The sequence below is a fragment of the Plenodomus lingam genome (genome assembly GCF_022343315.1).
Source record: "Plenodomus lingam strain CAN1 chromosome Unknown contig_26, whole genome shotgun sequence".
NCBI classification, from domain to species: Eukaryota; Fungi; Ascomycota; class Dothideomycetes; order Pleosporales; family Leptosphaeriaceae; genus Plenodomus; species Plenodomus lingam.
In genome coordinates, this window is record NW_027093941.1 from 1,353,763 (window position 1) to 1,376,479 (window position 22,717).

General features: G+C 38.9%; 3 protein-coding genes across 3 annotated transcripts; 1 reads left to right on the forward strand and 2 right to left on the reverse strand.

The window, feature by feature from the left end:
* The first annotated feature begins 13,447 nt into the window (after window positions 1–13,447).
* On the forward strand, window positions 13,448–16,559 carry IAQ61_006707 (uncharacterized protein). The gene is made up of 5 exons (XM_066097283.1): window positions 13,448–13,555; window positions 13,802–13,827; window positions 13,986–14,398; window positions 14,456–15,238; window positions 15,292–16,559. The coding sequence occupies exons 1-5, from the start codon at window positions 13,453–13,455 to the stop codon at window positions 16,409–16,411; spliced, it is 2,445 nt and encodes an 814-aa protein (XP_065952760.1). The 5' UTR covers window positions 13,448–13,452; the 3' UTR covers window positions 16,412–16,559.
* Window positions 16,560–16,708: 149 nt separating this feature from the next.
* On the reverse strand, window positions 16,709–17,428 carry IAQ61_006708 (uncharacterized protein; the record flags this gene model as incomplete). Its single annotated transcript, XM_003845556.2, has 1 exon — window positions 16,709–17,428. The coding sequence occupies one exon, from the start codon at window positions 17,426–17,428 to the stop codon at window positions 16,709–16,711; it is 720 nt and encodes a 239-aa protein (XP_003845604.2).
* A 2,154-nt stretch (window positions 17,429–19,582) lies between these two features.
* IAQ61_006709 (uncharacterized protein) lies at window positions 19,583–22,671 on the reverse strand (the record flags this gene model as incomplete). The annotated part of the gene is given in 8 exon segments (XM_066097284.1): window positions 19,583–19,753; window positions 20,454–20,811; window positions 20,871–20,947; window positions 21,136–21,328; window positions 21,485–22,080; window positions 22,137–22,263; window positions 22,313–22,372; window positions 22,391–22,671. Coding segments are annotated over 8 exon segments (1,863 nt in total), but the record flags the coding sequence as incomplete, so codon positions are not given.
* Window positions 22,672–22,717: the final 46 nt, after the last annotated feature.

The following is a 22,717-nucleotide window of genomic DNA, read 5'->3' on the forward strand; positions in this document are numbered from 1 at the left end:
AATAACTAAAGCCTATAGGCTTAGACTTCTAGACCTATAGGTGGTGCTAGATTACCTTTAGAAAAATCGCGTTAGATTGCGTTAAGGTAGAGACCTAGAGACTACTAAAAGCCTAGAGGAATTAGAGGCAAAGCTAATATCCTCCTATAACCAAACCCCCTAGAAGAAAGAAAAGATTTATTATTCTTATTAACTACAAAATATTAGATAAGGGTAAAGGAAGGGTATCTAGTTTAGCTACTTTTAAAAGCCTATTTACTAATAGAAAGAAATTAGATAAGGAAGACTTAATTAATAACGCCCTCCTAGAAGGACCCGCTTCCTATCTATCTCTAGAGGTACCTTGTGCTCCTAGGAAATCTTAAAGCAATACTTCCCTTAAAGATAAATATATATTAACCCTATCTAAAAAGAAGAGGTTAGAGGAACAAGTTAAGTAACTTACTAATTAGTTATATAACACCTCCCTCTATAAGGAGATACAGGGTACTACCTAACCTAGCTAGTCTTTAGCTTCTATATTAAACCCTATAGTATATACTATAAAAGCTAAGAGATAATCTAAAAAGATGCTAAATATCTCTACACTTAGTAATAGTGCTAACCCTACTTTTAGATAATAGCAAGCATCTATTTAGGATAGGCTAGAGATTAACGCTAATTACTACCCCTCTTCTAGAGCTTAGATAGCGTTAGTCTAGGGACACTGCTTAGGACTAGCAAGAGAATACTTAGAGCCACGTTACCTATCTAATTCCCTAAGTCTTTAATTCTAAAAAGCTAAGGAAATAATTACCCTCCTTTAAACTTACTTTATTACTAGAAATAAGATAGCTAAGAGTTAGACTATATTTAACTGCCTATACATAACTAATATAGAGACGTTCCCTGCTTTTTGTTATAGACTGGCCTTAAGGGAGAATGCAATAAGCGTTAATAATAGTATTTAGTATCTTAAAGGAGAGGTAAGCCCTCTACGCCTTTTATATAGGTGTCTAGTGTGTTCGCTTAGTAGTAGTGTAGGACTTAGTCTGTCTTGTGTTAGACCTAGGCTTAGGTATAAGCCTAAGCCCTTTACATACCCCCTAACCTTCCCCTATAAACTATCGTGAAATTGTCTTTCTTAGGGTCTAGGGTTATATCTTTATCCTCTATAATCTATATTAGGCTTTATTACTATATTTTTTAGTTTTATTGTTATATCTTTATATTCCTTCCTAATTTATAACAGGCCTATATATTAAGTAGTACGCGCGTATAGTGTCTATATACTTATTTTAGCACCCTACTATAAAAGTTCTAATATAGCTATCCTACCCTACTATAAGTTTCCTATACTTACTTTATTACATAGTAGATTTTCCCTACTAATTAGTCTTATCTCTACTCCTTTTCTATTAGTCTAGCCTATATAGCCTTTATTATATCTCTATCTACTACTACTAGTGCTAGTAGTAGGGAACTACTGTAAGATAGTTAGACCCTACGCTAGGCCTACTAAGATAAGGTGCATACTTCCTATATTCTCCTAATATATCCTACACTAACTTTTACTTAGTATATATCTCCCTAAACCTAGCTACTTAGTAGCTTTATTATTTCTAGTAACTTAGATAATAAGGAGTATAATAGCAGTTTTATAAAGCTACTTCCCTATAATTAGTATATTAACTAACTCTATCTCTTTAGTAAGTATAACTATTAGGAGGGTAGTAGTAAGTTCTTCCTAATTTTTATATTCTTTATAGCGAGCTCTAACTGTGTCTAGGGCGTTTATACAAGTCTTGTTATTGCAGTTATAAAACCTGCACTAGGTTAGAGGCTATTCTTGCTAATAATCCTAACGTCTACCAAGCCCTCTATAACTAGCTTTAGTTTTATTATAGTTACTAGGAGGATTACCTCTATATTGCAAAGAAAGGGACCCTTAGGACCTTTATAGGAAAACCTACTAAAGGCACTTACTACTAGTTTGTGCTATAATTCTATTAGCTCTGCTATTAGTTTAAGGATCTTATATTAAGGGCCTAAACTAATAACACTATTACTCTACTTGCCTCCTCTACCTACTTGCGCGCCTATAATTAGTACTAGCTTAGTGCTATTATTCCCTCTACTACTAGTGCTCTAGTATTTCTACTATAATCTACTATTACGCCCTTATATAGCAGTTATAGTAATAATAATATTATATAGCTTACTACTACTACTAGTATTACCTTCTAACGTATTAACTAGTATATAAATAAGACTTAGGCCTAAACTAACCTTTATATTAATAGGCTTAAGAGCGCTACTAAGCGCACTACCTAAGGTATTAAGACTCTTATTATTAGTATTAGTTTTCCCTTGTTCCCTTTATATCTATTCTAATATTTATTTTCTTTAGGCCTAGGGTGCTACGCGTTAGCAAGCTATTAAAGCACTACCCTCCTCCTAACGCTACTACTACTACTACTTGTACTTATTAACTAAGTCCTCCCCTACCTGCGCTATGCGTAAGCGTTACTACTATTGCTAAGAGATATAAAGGCGTTAGAATAACATAAATAATAGTTTAGAGGGGGCTAGAGGGGAGTTAGTTATAGATAGTAATAGTATAGATACTGCTACCTAATTATTAGCTATATTATAAAGCTTTAGTAGTAGGGCACTTACTTAGAGTGTTATTAGGATAAATAAAAGATATCTCTAATACTTTTCTACTTCTTAATTATAATAAAGGTCTAAGTTATTATTTTAGTTTCCTTTTACCCTTACCTCCTAGCTTTTATATATATTAGGCTATTATTATACGTAGTATCCCTATACTATTCCTTAAACCTATCTAGAGCCTTAGTATCCTATACTACCTCTAGCGGGTGCTATATTAGATTAATATACCCCTTCTATTTTACTAGGACTTAACACTTTCCTTTTCCTCTTACGTTCTTTACACAAAGGATCTCTTCTACTTCCTATTTATCTAGTATTATATCTTTATTTTCTAGGGTAACTATTAGACCTAGTTATAAGTCCTAAAGCTTCTAGCTTAGTAGCAGGTTATTAGTAGCTCTCTCTAGCAGATCTATATACATAGTCTTATATAAGTTCCCTAGTAAGTCTAATACTACTATAAGTAGAGTAGGGACTTCTATTACTTTATACTTAACCTATAGCTAGTTAAACTTTTTACTTAGTTAGTTTATCTTTATATTACGTATTATAAACTAAACTATATTACCTTTTAGGAACTTTTTAGCTAGGCGTTAAGACTAGTTTATTGCTTTCTATTATTATTGCTATTAGAATATAATAGTAGCTTGCGCTAGCTCTACACCCCTCTATAGGTGTAATAAGAATATTATAGCTTCTCTATAAGGATTCTTAGGCTTTACTAGTAGTAATATTATCTTTTATAGTATATCTATAGTATACCTATTTAAAAGTAGATTTAGGCTAATACTAGTTATACTAGAGTCCCTATTATTAAGTGCAAGTTAGCAGGCTAGTAGGTAATTAGGCTAGTTAGTCTACTTAAAGCATACTATTATGCGTAGAATAGCCTACACTTCTTAGTTTGCCTACTCTGTCCTACTATCTATCTAGGGGTAGTATATAGTAGATAATAACTAGTTTATCTTTATTATTTAGTATAATATTATCTAGAAGGATCCTAACTAGTCTAAACCTTAGTTAGTAATAATAGAGGATAGGAAGCCCTAGAACTGCTACTAGTTGTCCTAGAAGATCCTTGCATAATAATCTACTACTATAGAGACTATTGCTTTAAGCTAAATATATTTAGAAAATCTATTAGTAATAACTAATAGGGACTAGGGTTTGCTATTATCTTTTGCAGGTAGGTTAACTATAAAATCTATAGATATTTAGGACTAGTATTATAATGTAACTAGTATAGGTTATAATAGACCCTATTAGCGCTTCTAGGAGATATAGGCACTATAATAATAGTAGTTTTAAATATACTACGCAACGTCTCCTAATATTCTATCCTAATAATAGTTGCAGCGTAGTATTTAAAATATTATATTCTTCCCTAGATATCCTACTAAACCTAATTTATATGCTTGCTATATAATAGTAGTTATAAGGGGTTCCTATATTAGTAACTAAATAACACCCCTCTAGAGCAAAGTACTATATACGCTAATTACACAGTCCCTAATTTGTTGCTTTGTGTTAGCTAAAACTAGGAAAGACCTAGCGCCTTTCTAAACCGCATTAAGACGTACTTAGTATGTCTTATCTTCTAGTACTACTTTGTCCTATAGTATCTATATATACAGGTTAGTAAAGAGGCTAGCGCCCTTTAGTAACTTAAACGCCTCCTCTACTTCTAATACTGCAACCTAAATTAATTTAGGGCGCATTACTAACTATAGTGTTGCTTTAGGGGAGTTTAAATCTTATAGTTGTCTACTTAAGGTATTAGGTTATCCTATAAGATAGCTAGGCCTGTACTATAGGATGTACTAATATTTTAAAAGTTCCTCTACCTAGTAGTACTATTACTTGCTTAAGCTTTAAAGGCTAGTAAAGTACTCTAAGTTTTTATAGTCTGTAAATATTATAAATAGCTTATAAATACTCTATAACTCTGCTAACTAACTTTTAAGATACTTAATAATAGCAAGTAATTCCTTATTATATATAGTGTAGTTTTGTCTCTCTAGTGTTAGTGCTATAGAGTAGTAAGTAACTAGGCGCTAGACGCCCCTAACTTTTTATAATAAGCAACCCCTAAAAGCATATCTTAAATAGTCTACTTCTAATAATATTTCTTTAGCTAGGTCCTATTATATTAATACTAGTCCTAATATAAATGCCTTTTTTAGCGCATTAAATATACTTTGTTCTTCCTCTCCCTATTAGAATAGGGTGTTCCTCCTAGTTAGTTAGTTTAAAGGTGCTACTACTTTAGAAAACTTCGCGATAAAATTATAGTAGAAGTTAGTAAAACCTAGAAAACTCCTTACCTCTCTTATATTCCTAGGGGATTCCTATTCCTATACTACCCTAAGCTTTTTAGGGTTAGATCCTTAACTTAGTAACCCCACTATAACTAAACCTAAGATAGTAGAGATATAGGTAGGATATAGATATCTCCCGCTCTCTTATACTACTATATTTCCCGCCTTCCTAATTATTAATTTGCCTTGTAGAATGTCTATAACAACGCCCTCTCTGCATAGCTATAGTCTACCTAGTATTAGTTAATAGGAGAGACTAGGTACTATATAAGCTAGAAGCTAAGACCACTAACTATCTAAATTATAGTCTAATACCACTAACTATAAAATTCTTATACCCTTAGCAATTCCCTAGGTATATTATAAGGGTCGCGGGGGAATATTAATAAAGTTCCTACTAATCTATCTTACTAACTTTTCCTTAACTGCACTAAAACACTAGCACCCTAAATTAACTATTACTTGCACGTTCTCTACTCCACCTAGGAGGAGGGGAATAAAGAAAGGAGGATTATTTAGCCTAGCCTTAATATCTAGGGGACACTTAATAGCCTCTACTATTAATAATTCCTCTATTACAGTGTTCTCCTTATACCCCTAACTTAGCCTAAAGTTAGGGGCAGCTAGTTTCCTAAATTAGGGCCACTTGCTAATACTACAACTATCTTAACACCTACTAGTTGCAGTAATAGGGCATTAGGGCATGCACGTATAAAATAACTGCCCTATCTACACTAGGTATAGACCTTTGCTAGTTTCTGTGTATTAAACAGGTCCTATAGGATCTAGTTAGGACGTAATATTAGCAGTTTAGTAGGTACACTTAATAAGGCTACTACTTCTACTATATTTATATTGCTATCCTAATCTAAGTTAGACTTCTACTAGGGTTCCTTAGACTTACTAGCCTAAAGAAAGCCTAGTTCTAGAGAGGCTATTTTAATATCTACTACAATTATCTTATATTCCTCTATAGCTATATTATAGTTTATCCTAAAGACCCCCCTATTAAGGGAAACTAAGTGTATATAACTATTAAGAGATTACTAAAGTTATAAAAGCTTCTATTTATTATTCTAGTATAAACCTCCTAACTATATAAGGAGCTATATAAAATTTATAAAGAACTCTATAAAAGGCTAATTTTAGCCCTAATATAAGTATTCTAACGCGACTTAGGCGCGCTCCTACCTATAATAGTTACTATAATAGAACGCTAGGTAGTTAAGAAACCTACTTATATCCTAACGTTTACGTGCACTATTCTTAAAGTATAGTACTATAGCGCGCTAGACTATAGGTAATAACTAGGACTAAATATATATAAACCTTGCCTCCTTATCCCTAATAAAGACCTTGTCTACACGTAGTTTAAACTCTATAGTTATTTACTAGGAGGAGAAGTTTACCTTAGTGCTATTATATAGCAAGCTAACTAGGAAAGGTTTATAGCATAAGGCAGGAGAGGGTAGAGGTAGCATGTTATTAAACCTAGCAGGCTTAGAGGAGGGTTAGGATAGAATCTAATTACGTATTTCCTTGTTCTATTAACGTAGTATAGCTATTATAGCAGAGTCTTAAGCCTATTATTCTATTAATCTATAGACCTATTATATTAGCCTTTCTACTATATTAGGTTGCACCTAGTTATTCTAAATATCTAGCGTATCTATCTCTTATTACTATTATAGTATATTTAGAAGAAGATACTAAAATATTATAGACTAGCCTTAAGGGAGAATGCAATAAGCGTTAATAATAGTATTTAGTATCTTAAAGGAGAGGTAAGCCCTCTACGCCTTTTATATAGGTGTCTAGTGTGTTCGCTTAGTAGTGGTGTGGGACTTAGTCTGTCTTGTGTTAGACCTAGGCTTAGGCATAAGCCTAAGCCCTTCACACTTTTAAGTTATAATTCTAGAGTCTTGCTATTAGAGGAGAAGTACCCTAATTAGAGTAGTATTACTACCTCTAGATAAAGATTACACCTTCCCTAAGGATGCTAAACCTTGCTTTCTAACAGAATTAGCACAATAATTTCAAGACTATAGTAGATTATCTTACTGCTTTTAACATAGAACACCACCTATACCTTACCTTGTCTGCTCCTATCTAGACTACTCTATTATCTAGAAAAGGACTAACCCCCTTCTAATACTCTAGAAACTAGTCCTATTTAGATGCTAATTAGAAACCCTATAATAGACCTTTAATAGCTAAACCTTATGTGCCCTACTTTTAATAATAAGGCACTACCCCTTAAAACAATTAACCCCTATCTGCTACGCTAGCCACTCCTAGCGCTACTATAATAGGAACCCTAGCAACTTACTATAATTATAGAAAGCCTAGGCACTTCTCTAGTAACTACCTTAAACCCCCTAGGATTTAGGCTATAGATGTAGAATAGGTTGTTAAGAATTCTAAGGAAGAAGAAACTGCTAAATTAACTAATTTAGATAGCTATTAGACAGGAAACAATAACGCCTAGGAGGATCCTTCTTCCTAGGCCTAACTTAATATAACCTATTAAACCTTTCCTTAACTAAATTATTTATTAGTTCCTATTTACTTGCACGTACAACCCTATACCTTAACAGATCTAGTGTTTGCCTAAACGCTTTAGTAGATACTAGGGCCTAAGGTTACTTATTTCTTAATTTAAAAATTGCTTATAATATCTCTTCTACACTTAGGGTACCTATCTAAAAGCTACTATATAAGCTTACTATTAAAGGGTTCTAGGATTAGATTACCTCCCTAGTTGCCTACTATATTTAGCTTTATATAATAGTTAGTAGCTAAAAGGTTTATAACTGCCCCTTTGTAATAGTAGACTTAGGTTCTTAGGATTGTATTATTAGATAATACTAGCTAAAATAGTTCTAAATCCTAATTAATACAGATAAATCTTAACTAATCTAGCTAGAGAAATATCCTCTAACCTACAACCCCGCACCTCCTATTCTAGTACAACTCTACTAGCAAGTGCTGTCTACTCTATTTACCTACAATATCTTGCGAAGAGACGCCCTTTAGGATTAAGAGGAGAACTAGAACTAAAATAGTCCTAGTTTAATTAACAGGATACGTAGTATACTTAAAATTCTAGCCACTTATAGGGCTGCTACTAAACCTATTACGCTACCTACCCTAGTCTAATTACTAACTATTACCCTACCTGTAAAATTCTAAATTGCTACTATTTCTGCTAATACTTTCTATTTTAATATAAAAAAACCTTCTAATAAATTCTTTACTACTAGCCTGTATAAGATTAAGCGTAGGATCTAAACCCTATCTAAATAGGATACTTTTAACCATAGCTTGTTAAATTAGAAGCTCCTATCTAACTATAATTCCTATTAGGACGTCTTTAACAAGGCTAAGGCTAACAAACTTCTAATCTACTAGCCTTACAACTATAAGATAGTCCTAGAGGAACCCCTTCTAAACTACTAGAGTCCCCTCTATTGTTAAAATGCTAAGGAACTCTAGGCTACTAAGGAATATGTACAAGAGCACCTATAGAAAGGTTTTATAGAGACTAGTTAGAGCCTATTTGCCTCTCCTATCCTGTGTGTTAAGAAGCTAAATAGAGGCCTTAGGATCTATGTAGATTACTATAAGCTTAACAGCTTAATACAAAAGGACGCGTATCTAATACCCTATATAGATAATCTATTATCCTAGCTAGCTAAAGCAAAAATCTTTACTAAGCTAGATATTTGTGCTACCTTTAATAAGATCTAAATAGACCCTAACTTAGAGGAGTATACTACTTTCCGCACTAGGTATAGTGCCTATAAATATAAAGTCCTACTATTTAGGCTATGTAATAGACCTACAACCTATTAGCGCTATATAAATAATGTACTAATAGATTATTTAGATAACTTCTACATTGCCTATCTAGATAATATCCTTATCTACTCTAAAAACCTTGCTACTTACAAGGACTATATTTAAAAAGTCCTTAAGCGTCTTTGTTCTACTAGATTATAGGTAGATATTAAGAAAAGCAAATTCTATACAACTTGTACCTGTTATCTTAGATATATCCTTACTAACAAAGGCTTAGAGGTAGATCCTAACAAAGTTAAAGTACTCTAAAACTAGTCTGCTCCTAATACAATAACTAGAGTAAAGTCCTTCCTAGGATTTACTAGATTCTATTAGCAATTTGTAGAAAACTTCTCTAAGATAGCCTAGCCCTTAACTACTCTCTAGAGTCCTGCTACCCTATTTATATAGACTTTAGAATGCTAACAAGCCTTTAACTAGCTTAGGAATGCCCTACTAGCAATCCTAAGCTTAGCTTACTTCTATCCTAAATACCCTCTAAAACTAGAGATAGACGCCTCTAATAGAGTTATTGTAGCTATCCTCTTATAGGAGTATCCTAATAGGAAATAGTACCCTATATCCTTCTTTAGTTAGACCCTTACTAGTTCTAAACTTAACTAGGAAATCTATAACAAAGAATTATTTGCTATAATCTGCGCCTTTAAGAAATAGCATACTAACCTAATAAGTACTTAGCACCTTATTAGAGTATATACAGACTATAGAGCACTAGAGTACTTTATATCTACTAAAGTCCTTAGTGCTAGGCAAGCTAGATAGCTAGAGGTTATAAGTCCCTTTAACTTCTAAATTAAGTATACTCCTAGATCTTATAACGCCTAGGCTAATATCCTAAGTAGAAGGGAATAGGATATAGTTAACCTTAAGACTACTTAGAGGGATAATTGTTTATAAGTAATAATTACCCTAGATAGGTTATACCCCTAAATTAACTCTAACTTAGCGCAAGACTACCTAGCTAAGTGTTCCTTACTAATCCTTGCTTTAATTATAGTAGTTTAGAACCCTATAACTCTTAGATCCCTAGAACTTATTAAAACTCTTCTCTAAGAAAATAGGTCCTTATTCCTAATAGAAAGATTAGAGCTACCTAAGCACTATTAGATAGAAAATAGACTCCTTCTCTACTAGGATTAACTTTACGTGCCTGTTAGATTAGTCCTATATACTAGACTAATTTGTAAGGCTTATAATTAAGTGTCTACTACCTACCTATTAGCTACTAAAACCTATTAGATTCTAGCCTAATATTACTACTAGAAAGGTATAGAGACTACCTATAAACGCTATGTTTAAAACTATATCCTATGCAGGAGAGGGCACCTAAGATAGCACTAACTCCCTAGCATGCTCTACCCCCTTCCTATCCCTAGTCTACTAATGCAACACCTATGCATTAATTTTAAGGATTTTCCCTAGGATTAATATAGTTATAATTAGATTATAGTTATTATTAATCGCCTATTAAAGCAAGCTATTACTATCCCTTACTACAAAACTATAGACGCCTAAGGTATAGCTACCTTATTTATTTAGTAGGTGTACTAATTTAGACATACTCTAGATACTATTATTTCTAATTAAGGCCCTTAGTTTATATCTAGTTTCTAGTCTAAGTTCTATTAGATTATAGGCACTAAAGTTAAGCTCTCTACTACCTACTATAAATAAACTAATAGACAAACTAAGATTATAAATAAGTATATTAATTAGAGACTAAGGCCTTTTATATCCTATTACTAAGATAACTAGAGCAACCTACTACCTATAATAGACCGTGCCTAAAGTACTCTTTTATATTTATCTATTAGTATAGCTCTATATTAGCTCCTCTTTAGTTCCTTACTAAAGCAAAGTTAGTATTAGAAACTAGCAAAGACCCTATCTACTATACTAGAGAAACTAAACTATAAGGACGCCTTATCCCTTGCTACTTAGATACACAACGCCTAGAAGATTGCTAAAGAAAATATAGAAAGAGCTTAAGACTAAATACGCTCTACTACTAATTACTATTACTATCTAGTTAACTAGAAGGTTAGTAACTATATTTATCTATCTACTACTAATCTTGCTATTTTATAACCTAGCTAAAAACTATCTAAATAATAGGAAGGTCCCTTTAAGGTATTAAAATAAGTAGGAAACGCGTATTGCCTCTAATTACTACCTAGTTCTAAGATCTATAACGTTTTCTCTCCTAATATACTATATAAAGATCCCTAAGACCTATTACCTAAATAAGAGGCTCTAAAGCCCCCTAGTACCCCTATATAAGGTGTAGAGGAATAGGAGGTAAAAGAAATCCTAGCTAGTAAATTATATTAATCTAAGCTAAAATATAAGGTTAAGTAGGTTAGACACAATCCTAATCCTATTTAGTATCCTACCTCTAACTTTATAGGTGCTCCCTATAAATTATAGGTATTCTACTAATAGTATCTAAATTAGCTAGGTCCCCTACGTAGCTTACTAAAATAGATTTAAGCCTAGGAAAAAGGTAAAGAGGATCTAATATTACTTTACAATAATTATGCCTAGTATTAGAACTAATTTATATCCTATTTAGCTACGCATTATCTATTAACTACTACCTATTACTATTATTCTTATTGCTATTTATTATTATATCCTATTTAGAACCTTTAAGGTTCCTAGGACACTACCTCTAGGAAACCTCCTTATTCTATATCTATCTCTCTATTAGACCCTAGTTTAGACTCTGTATTAGCTAAGATAGCGCCTAGACTATCTTTCTTAGCTAGCTTCTAGATAACTAGTATAGTAGGTATAGGAGCTAGAACTAATTTAGACGCCTTCTTATTAAATGCCTTTATCTTAGCCTATACTATAAAGGTTGCCTCCTAATTTAGTACTATTTCCTCTTTAAGTTTATTAATAGCCCTTATTAAGCCCCTAACTACTAAGACTATCTTATAAATACTATTCTAAAGCTAATATAAATTAGATATAGTAGTATAATATATAGCTATAAGGATCTTAGTAGCTTCTATACCCTTAGTCTAAGATTTAGTAATAGTAATAGTTTTAGCTAGGTTTTAGGTAGTCCTCTAAATAGTAGCCTTAAATTAGTTAATATCCTTCTAATAGCGCTTTAACACCTAGGCTTCTGCAGACTCCTTAGGGGGGTTTGCTATCTAACTATAGTACTTATCTAAAGCACCTTAAAGAAGAGAGTACTTAGGCCTAATATAACTAGGAATCTATTATAGTTAGAAAAGAAACCTAGTAGACTTAGATATAAACTAGATTATAATACTTATTCTATAAAATATAGTACTAGCATTTCTTAAAGTTCTATAAAGCAAAGTTAAAGTTAACAAACTTGCCCTAAGCTAGAGCCCTAACGGCTCGCATGCACAGAGTATAGTAGGCGGCTAGCAAGACTCCTAGTGGCACTAGGACAGGTATAGTATTTAGATCTAATTTAGATTAGCGACTATTTTAATTATATAGATCTATTACTTACTAGATTTTAGATAGGATAGATATAGGTTAAAAAAAAATTAAAAATTTAGGGGATATAGGAATAAGAAAGTTAGTAGGTAGAGGGCTAGTTATAGGCAGGCTAGGGATAGAGGTCTGTGCTATAGGAAGAAGAAGTAAAGGTAAAGGCAGAGGTAAAGGTGGATTTATTTTGCAAAAAGCTCTTCTTTACTAAGGGATTTAAACCTAATCCTAAGGATAGGGACTATCCTTTCTCTATAGGAGGGGGTAGTGTAATAATAAGGTAGAATTGCCTACCTATTATTCTATACTAAGTTAGGCCTAATAAAGGCCTAACTTACTTATATATATAGAGAACAGCTCGCCTATAGTTAGGATAGGTATATTCTTCTTGTCCTTTCGTACAAGACCTATAGGTGTAGGAATCTTATCCTTTTCTGTACAGATGCGCACTCCTATATGCCTTTGAGTCGTATAGGATACCTTTTGGATGCCCTACCTACCTAAGTCGTTACAGTCGGGTGTCTTTGCGAAATTGAAAGGCCTTGGTTTGTAGATTTAGGCTGGTTATTTATTCAATAGATACTTGAACACTAGTTGGTTAAGAGGAAAATATATTATTACACTTATTTGTGGTGTGGCAACAAGCTCGCCTTTAACCCTAATCCCTAGTAACGACTGTGGTACCTAGGTGCGTGCTATAGGTACTTGAACTTCTTGTACATACCCCTGTCCCGTAGCGCGGCCTTAGCGCAACCTCACCGATCCACCCCCAGCTTACCAATCACGTCATCTTTATTCTCTCAGCGCTCTGCACCGTTGTCCAATACCTACATTACGAACCGTTGTCTTCCACGCGCTGCCCCCTCCATCCACGCCAAGTTCAGTTCCCCCCCCCCCCCTCCATCTGGCCTTCTTCTTATCCTTTTTTCCAGTCTTGGAGGTTTTGGTTGCGGGTTCGGACACGGCGATACCTACCGTACCTACCGCACCGCACTGCGACTCTGCGGTTCTGCGGGTAGTCCGATGCGATCGGCTGGATCTCTAGTCGCGCGCTGCTGCCCTGCTGTTGTGGATTTTGTGAGGGGTTTGCTAGGGTGGGGAGGAGGTGCGCTAGAGGGCTATGGGGTCGGAGGCTGGTGAGGGGATGGCGCGGGAGGTGGAGGGGGATGCGGGTGGTAGTATAAGTGGGGATGGGGTTGTGAGTGTGGGCGCGGGCGCGAGGAAGGCGAGGAGACGGCCTGTTAATGGTGAGTGTTCTTCTTTCTCTTCTCTCACTAGACCTTTGCGGCGGTTTTTGCTTTTATTCTTTGTGGATCTCGGGGGTTTTGCAAATGGCGAGGGGAGAAGAGGGCCTGTGGAGGCTGTTGTCGTGCTTTGGGTATCTTTTCTTTATTCGGGAAAGGTTGGACGGAGGTTGGATAGTTCTTCTTATCGTGTTTTGAATCAGCTCATAGAGTTTGGAGAAGAAGCTAATGTGTGGGTGTCTTTTCTAGCTTGTGCGACATGTCGAGCGAGAAAGGTACGTTAGACATGGATTGAAATGAGGCTATCACGTGCGACTGGTTAGCGAAAGAGATGTGAGGGACTTGATAACAACTCCCTCTGCGTGACTTTCTACTGCCTAGCCCCTGAAGCCCTTCAGTCAATTTATAAGTCAACAATCTAATCCCAGCCCAGGTAAAATGCGATGAGCGGCCCAATGGCTGCCTCAACTGCTCACGCCTCCAACTCGACTGCATACAAGCTGGTGGCATCTCCACTGCTACAAAACGCACCTCTGCGCCATTCGACTCTATCGTCGGCGTGAAAAGGAAACGTACGTTTCGGTCTTGCGTACCTTGCCGAGATTCTAAAGTCAAGTGCTCTGGTGAACGGCCGAATTGCTCGAGATGTCAGCAGAGGAGGACGACATGCGTTTATGATGCCCAGCAGAATGAACCGGCGTGGGTGCAGAGCATAGCTACGCCGAAGACGTTGGAGAGCGGGGCCTTAGCTGGGATGGAAAGTCCATTTGGGGGCCGGGAGAGGGGTGTTGGGAATCTTGCGATAGAGAGTGCTGCGCCTGCTGGTTGTCCTGTGGGATTAACGTGGTGAGTTTACCACTTACTGGGTCTTGGGGTCTCGGCAGTGGAACTGACGATGCACAGGTTGTTCGCTCAACAGCTACCACCTAGGGCGAAGTTGCATACACTTCTTGATGCGTATTTCAACAATGTTCATCCCGTTCGAGTATTCGCATTTGAACATAAGCCTTCCTTCATCCGCATGCTTGACGAAGGGCAACTCGTTGACTCGGCTGATCAAGCTTTACTGCACATCATGTGCGCGCTCGGAGCCAGATTTTACGCATTAGAGTACAGCGAGTCCTTCTCGCCACTCACGAAAGAGCTCATTCAAGCAGCAGGAAGTCAATGGGCGAAAATTGCAGAGGAAATGTTCTTCGCGGATTACGGTACGATATCGATTACCAAACTCAAGGTTCTGATACTACTTCACGACCAAGAAGCTAGGACGGGGAATTATGCTGGATCTTTCCTTCTCACCGGACTGGTTATACGGCTCGCACATGCACTACAACTCAATAACGAACTATCCACCGATGTACTTTGCAAAGAAGAGGGAGCTAGCCCAAATGAGGTTTCTGTGAGAGAGTCTCGGCGGCGACTGATGTGGGCGTGTTATATGATTGATGTCTGGGCTGGGAGTGGGGTCGATCACCTTACGATTCTAAACGAGAAGGACTTAAAGATCCAGCTACCGTGTAACGAGCGGCAATTTTCCTTGCAAATTGCTTGCATAACAGAGAAACTGGAGCCAGGCAGTATATTAGAGTTCATACCTGCCGAAGATATACCAGAGAAGCCGTCAGACAATCTGGGTATGGCAGCGTATTACGTGAGGATTGTCAGTATTTGGCGAAGAGTATTGCGGTAAGCTGAATGAATCGTGCCTGTAGATTCAGCAACTGATATACTTTACACAGATTTGTAAAGCACATGGACGAAGAGCAACCACCCTGGCTCCCTTCCTCTGGTTTCGCCGCCCTGATCGACGATATCCAATCATGGAAGCGCAGTCTCCCCTCCTGGCTCGACTTCTCAGCCGACAACATCTACATCCGGCGCGAATCGCACCAACTCGGTGCCCTCCTGCTCATCCACTGCATGTACCACCACGTAATGTGCGACGTACACCGTATCGCACTCCCCGACCTTTTCAAGAACCAAGAGCCCTTCCTTTTCCCCTCCTCCCAACAATCTTTCGTCGCCCACCTGCAAGACGTGTGCTTTGAACATGCACAGCGCATGTCCGTCCTCGTCTCCACCATTTTGCAACACGGTATCAAACACTTTGCCGACTCCATTCTTCCTTCATTCGTCTACAATAGCAGCCGTATTATGCTCTACTACATCGCACGTCTCCTTGACGTCACTAAGCCCGATGCTGGCACTGTCATTGGGCGCACTATCGAACTCGTTCAGCATAATAATCAAGCTCTACGCGATATGTCGCTCATGTATCCGCTCGCTGAATCCCTGTGTATCACTTCGGAACGCTGGCTTGATACCGTGCGCACGAGTCTGGCGCGCGGCCACGATACGACCTGGATTGCGCCGCAGAATCCGTCGGATGAGAACGAGCCAAGGAGGGTGGTGGGTGCACCAGCCCCTTCGCGCGAAGGGCCTCGTGTTCAAAGTTTAAGTGTCATACCGCCTATGGAGGGAATTCTATGCGCGCCGAGTCCTTCGGCGCATATTCAGACAGCCACGCCAAATGGATACCCGTTTGTTACGTCCATGTCTTCGTCGGAGAATAACACAGAGGGTGCGGTAGCAACAACTACCACTGATACTGCTATCCAACATCAACATCACGCCAAAGCCAACGCCGCTACCCCATCACAAACCCAAATGTCGACTAGCCCATCTGCCCTCTACGCCGCCACAACCCCTACCTCGACAACATTCGAACAACCCATGTTTAACCTGGACGATTTGCAAAATTTCTTTGGCTGGGAGGGAAGCGAGGACGAGAATGCGCAGAGTACGGGGTTTGAAGGGTTCGGGCCGTTGGGGTGGGCGAATAATTTCAGCATTATGTGAGAAGTACGAGTGGGTTAGGAAATGGAATGGAGGGGACCGGGAGAAGGACAATCGCGAGGTGAGATGTATGTTTAAATGAATGACTAGGAGTGAATAATAGCAAATGTTTACAAGAGAGTTTGTCCTCCAATTTCAATGAGAATGTTAGAATGGCTCCTGACTTGGTTGATTCGACCGTATTGACATGCCCACACCATCAATTTCAAAACACCAGTGGCCTTGCCAGTGAATCTGTTCAATGACGCCGTGGGCTTATTAAGTCGAATCGCTTTTCCAGTCTTGCTCCGATGACGTACGTCATCTAGTCAAACGAAGATATGCTCTGGTTGGATTGTTTTTGTGGAACACTTTAAGTGTCGCACCTAGTCGGACGCAATGAATGCAGGCCCATGAAGTAAAAGGAATCACCAACTGATTCTGGTATCTCGTCCCGTAATTCCATTCGGCGGTGAGATGCTGGCCTGGCGATGCCATAAGTTGAAAGGTATCAAAGTTCATATTTCCCATTTCCACAATTGTTTTGTCGATCTTGACTTCCGCATCATACACAACAAGTGGGTCCGTGCCTTGAAGGCGGTTATTGACTTCAAGTGTTTTCCCCTCCTCGCATATCGGGTAGCTATTGGTCGCGCCGAAATAATTCGTTTTCTGAACGGTTGCGCAGTGCGTACCCATTGGGCAAACCTGCGAATGCTGTGGTTCATCGTCACGACGGCCAAGCGCTATATCTCGACAGACCCACCTTCTTACCCGATCATTTGCTCTAATACAGTTTCCGCTGGCCCATCTGTACAGGGCTCCGTCTCGAATGATGCACTGTTGGTCTAGCTCACTGTTTTGGTACGTGCGTTTCGCGAGGTTCAGGTGCTGGCCTTGAATGGTCCGGAATTCCTCAAGTGTAAGGTTGAAGTAAAAGACAGGTTCAGGAAAGTTCTCTTGTGGATCGAGAGTAGACTCGAGAGCATACGAGCCTAGGGCAGTCAATGCAAGACAAAAGAAGGCCTTAAAGAGCATCATGACGGATTATTGTAAAGAGAAACGAAAAATAAGCTGTGGAAGATGATCAATGTAGAAAGTCAAGAGTAAATTGTGTGTGTGTGTGTGAGTGAGAGAGAGAGAGAGGCAGACAGTGTGCCGTTGGTGTGTACCGAAACATGCTACAATTCACCCTGCTTCTGATGTATACATAAAACTAGAGCTCAATCACGTGACACGGATCCTAAGCTACCAGTATGCGCTAAGCTAGTCAATTCATAGGAAAAGCTTCATGTAAATTTGTCAAACGTGGTCGTTCGGTAAAACGAGATTCCGTCTTCGGGCCTCGCTGCGGCACAAAGGTGGATCATGAACGAACTGCTAGTATCAAAGGATGGCACCAATTATTTCGTTGTCTTTTATACCGGTGTGACTAGATTTTTCAACGCTAACAGTCCGTTCAAGGGGGGTACTTGTAATTCTTTGAGACTAGCAGTCAGTTCATGATCCCCCCTTGCACGGTAGCAGGAGATGCCATTTCCGCGCTGACAGTTCGATTAAGTTATATTAATATCTAACCAACCACACTACGGTAAAAAATTGTTTACTGTAGAACAGTACGCTAGGGGTTTACTATATAGGTGTAAACTGACCTCGTGTATACCTATAAATAGGTTTAAAGTAGTAGTTTACTTTTATTAAAGTAGTAGTTTACTTTTATAGTAGGGGTTTAAATTAAGTATAAAAAGTAGTTTTATTTCTATTATATGCTATAATACCTAACTAAGACTAAAAGGGGTAGAAAAGATTAGCTTCACGCTATACGCACATGTGACATAATAATGAGTCATGATATTTTTACTAATAGGAGGTGGTGGTGATAGAGGTGGTGGAGGTGGTGGAGGTGGTGGTAGAGGTGGTGATAGAGGTGGTGATAGTGGTGGTGGTAGAGGTGGTGGTAGGGGTGGTGGTAGAGGTGGTGATAGAGGTGGTAGAGGTGGTGATAGAGGTGGTGATAGTGGTGGTGGTAGAGGTGGTGGTAGGGGTGGTGGTAGAGGTGGTGATAGAGGTGGTAGAGGTGGTGAAGAAGATTAAAGAAAGGAGGGGTAAAATACTTAGATAGTTAGTAGGAAACTAGTAGATTAATAGAAGTAGAAGTAAAAGTGGAATACATGGTATAGTAAACCCTATTTAGGTTTACTTCTTCTACCTAAACCACTTCTTAGTCTACTTTAGATAAATATGGCTACTGTAAACCGGTTTTGTACCGTAGTGCCACTGTCTAGCTCTTCAATAACATAATCACTCTGTAGGGTACTCATAAGCACTAGAGTAACAGTTCTACTAGGCAATTTGCCTACATGGTATACAAATCGTACCATAGCATTAACCTCGGTCAACTAACCCTTTCACTTTGACTATTCACCATGGCAAACGGGGTTATTGGCGCAGTGGGCTAGATACTGTGGCCTAATATTATTACTAGTAGCGCAATGCTCTCCCTTCAGGTAATATTTTCTCGCTATGAAATCAAATTTCAAATAAAACCAAAATTTGATCTGATTTGACTGTTCCCGAGTCCGGCAGTAGAGTAGACATAGTGAGCTATGAATTGCAAATTGTTCACTGTTTTAGAAGTTTTTTGTTTGCAGCCCCTGCTTGATTCTTTCTATCACTAATTCTATCAAGAAATGGTTTTTTGCCTCAGATAAAAGCTGTTTAATATTAACCTTAAGCTTGAACTGGACGACTCCCTGATGTGATGTGTAGCGTAGTGCGTGTGGAACAATTGCAATTAGTACATATAGCTGTAACAACAGTAGAGTAACATGAGCTAGATATGCGGGTTTACTAAAACATCTGCCTGAAAGTGAGATCAAAATTTTTGACACAGAATTTCAAGAAAGAGATAGGTATGAAATGTAGTAATATACATAACATTTACGCCAAGTGGGTTCCTTGATCTGTTTGTCTCAATGGAGACATGCATAAAGCTGAATAAAAATGAGGCAGTGCCTTGTTATATTCATCGCCATAAAACTTCTAGTTAAAGTCATATACAAGATTGATCATCATTGCTTTACATAGAAGACACGCGTATTGGCAGGAAACCTGGGAGAAAGGGAAAATCTTGACACAAGCGACACCAACAAAACGCCACATAGGAGTGAGTCATCTATCCATCATATTCCTCGATCAATTCAGTAGTCCTGGTTCATCAACGCTGCGCTGTCGCACCTCGTCTCCGGTGACGTCCTGTATCTCCACACGCTCTCCCCATTGTCCGTCGTATTCTGTGTCGTGTATCCATAACAATGTCCGCCCACCCATCCATTTTTGTTGTCGAACTTTTTCCTCCAACATATACTATTGCAAATCCTATTTTCACCGCGCTCGATTTGTGTACGGTTGCTAATTTTGTACACGGCACAACGGTTTATGCACTCGTCTAGAATTTGTGTCAGGCCGCCAACAGCATACACTACGGTTCACAACCGGTTTACTTAAGCTATAATTATCTAAAGTAGACTACAAAGTAGTTTAAGTAGAAGAAGTAAATATAAATAGAGTTTATAGTAGAAGGTACTCTAGCTTAGTAAACTACTTTTATTTCTACTTCTATTAATTTACTAGTATTACGTAGTGATGCCTAGCTTCCTACTAACTGCTCTAGTATTGTTACCCCTCCTTTCTTAAATCTTCTTCACTACCTCTACCACCACCTCTATCACCACCACCTCTATTATCACCGCCTCCTATTAGTAAAAATATCATGACTCATTATTATGTCACATGTGCGTATAGCGTGAAGCTACTCTTCTCTACCCCTTTTAGTCTTAGTTAGGTATAATAGAAATAAAACTACTTTGTATACTTAATTTAAACCCCTACTATAAAAGTAAACTACCACTTTAGATATGTATATAGGGATAAAATCAAGTCATTTACACCTATACACTAAACCCCTGGACTACCATTCTACTGTAAACTATTTTGTACCGGAGTGATAAGCGACACCGTTCGCATTGAGATAGGACAACTCGCAGACTTTACGAAATTTCATCACACTGTCGCCTGCAGTGACTGAATTGATGGAGTTATTGGAGGAGGGGCAGTCGCGGAGAAGAGTGGATGTTGGTCCGGCCACCAATGTTGTGGACACCGAGGCCGTGGAGGTGGTAGGCGACGAAGTCGCGGATAAGGATGGAATAGCATCGTCAGATGCAGATGGTGATTTGAATGGGCTTTGGGAATCTGTCGATGGGATGCTGCTGGTTATATTGGATGATCGTGATGCAAGAGCCCCGCCTACGCCACCGCCTCCTGCGCCCACAACCACTATTATCGCGACACCTACGTCCTCCTTTTTAATCCGCATACCCTTTATATCTGTTTCTGCTCCTGAGCAGCGGCCTGGCATGACTCTTTAGGTATATCGGCAGTGGCGCCTGAATGAACAGGGATCAGCTAGGGTGAATAGTACGGGTATTTCCTGGCGTCGTCATGTTCAGACTGCGGTACCACCTCGAGACCAGAGTGATCTCCAAAAACCATTGCGATCTATATAATGGGAAGAAATGATGATAGAGATTCTAGAGCAATAAATCCATGAGAAGATCATGATCTTGTAGGCGTTCAGGAGGCTTATCTACCAGTCCAAATAAAGGATTCCGGGCAATCACTGACACAGGGTTGAGCAGCGTGACATTTGGTGGCCAAAAGGCTTGCATGATGACGTAGCATCATACCTCGAATAACGACGCTATCATTCCCCATATTGGCCAAAGGAGGAAGAACGAAAGTTGTACAAGGCAGGACTTTGAAGTCAACCCTTCTGCCACTTGAGTGGCTTGGCTATGATCATGCCCCGCAATCCCAACGCGGCCGTTCCACTTGAAAGCGCGATATTTCTTACACTCATCTAGGATGATCTTGTTCGGCCTGTATCACATCTACACGCGTCTGAATTAATCCACAATGAAGGTTATTTCGAAAGCCATGGACACGCATACTGTTGAGAACCACACTACACCAGAACTTCGATTTCCACGAATAGACGAACGAACAAACGAACACATGCCCCCAATTTTCCTTCACCATCCATGCATCTTCGACTTCTCGAACAATATCTCAAATGCCAATCCCTCAAACATCCCCATAAACCCCTCGACTTCTGGTTTCCTCAAAAGCCCCATATGATCGGAAATCGTTCGTTTTACAATGTCCCTCAACCCCCTGTCATGATCAGGCGTAGATTCAAACACATGCACCGCCGCGTCCACAAACGCAGAATGATCCCAGAATTTGTAGCATGCGCGAGAAAACTTTTCCACAGAGAGAGGCTTGAGACCATGGATGCCGTACATGTCGGCCATTTGGTACATTTTGGAGTAGGTCAGGAGGTAAGCTGGGTTGGGGTCGATGTCCATACACTTGTCGCAGCAGTAGGCATGGCATGTGAAGTCACAAACGGGTCCACAATAGTGGTGGTCGCAGACTCTTCGCAGATTTTCAATGCTGCGGCAGCCAGTGCCAATGGCGCCGCAATTGTGGGGTGCGCGTTGGATGTGGATTGTTTGATTGGGTGGTGGGGGGAGGAGGGGTGAATATTCGGCTTCGTAGAAGTATTGGATCATTCGTTTCACGAGCTCTGGCTCGTCTTCGGAGAGGTCTATCTTGTGCTCTGATGATTCCTAGGAAGGTGAGTGGTTCAGATGGAGTGGTGGTGGGTTGTCGTGGTCTGACTGACCTTGCCTGGGAACATTATGGCCTTTTGGAAGACGCTAGATCGGGCACATAGGATGACCTTGTGGACGGGGTAGACATCAGTACCGCATATGATGCTGAAATCAGAAAATTCGCTGTCGCCAAGACATCTACTCGCGAGTTTAGCATTGTGCAGTACTTAATCATGTGCCAACGTACTGTTTAATATTCTCTAGAAGCGTCCGGCGCGAGGTCTCAGCCATTTTTATACTTGACGAACTTTAATGTTAAGATTACTGATAATAGAAGCTCAGAGAAAGAAGGACAAGAACAGAACACACCAACTTAAAGTATTCTGGTACGCTGGCTTTGACTTCGATCTCAGCAATATTCGTAGAAGTGACGGTCAGGGTAAAGGCGGTCTGTCCCAGAATTTCATGGTTGTGGGGGAGTGGGCGAGTTGTACACAGTATTGAAGAGAGACTAGGCACCTTAGGCAGTATGCCTACCGGTACTAGCTTCAGTATTATATCGAAGAACCACCGAGCCATTGGTGTTACAAACAAGTGAAGTGCTGGCTATGCGGCACTGGTCCGACGGTCAAACTCGGCACAATAGGAATCT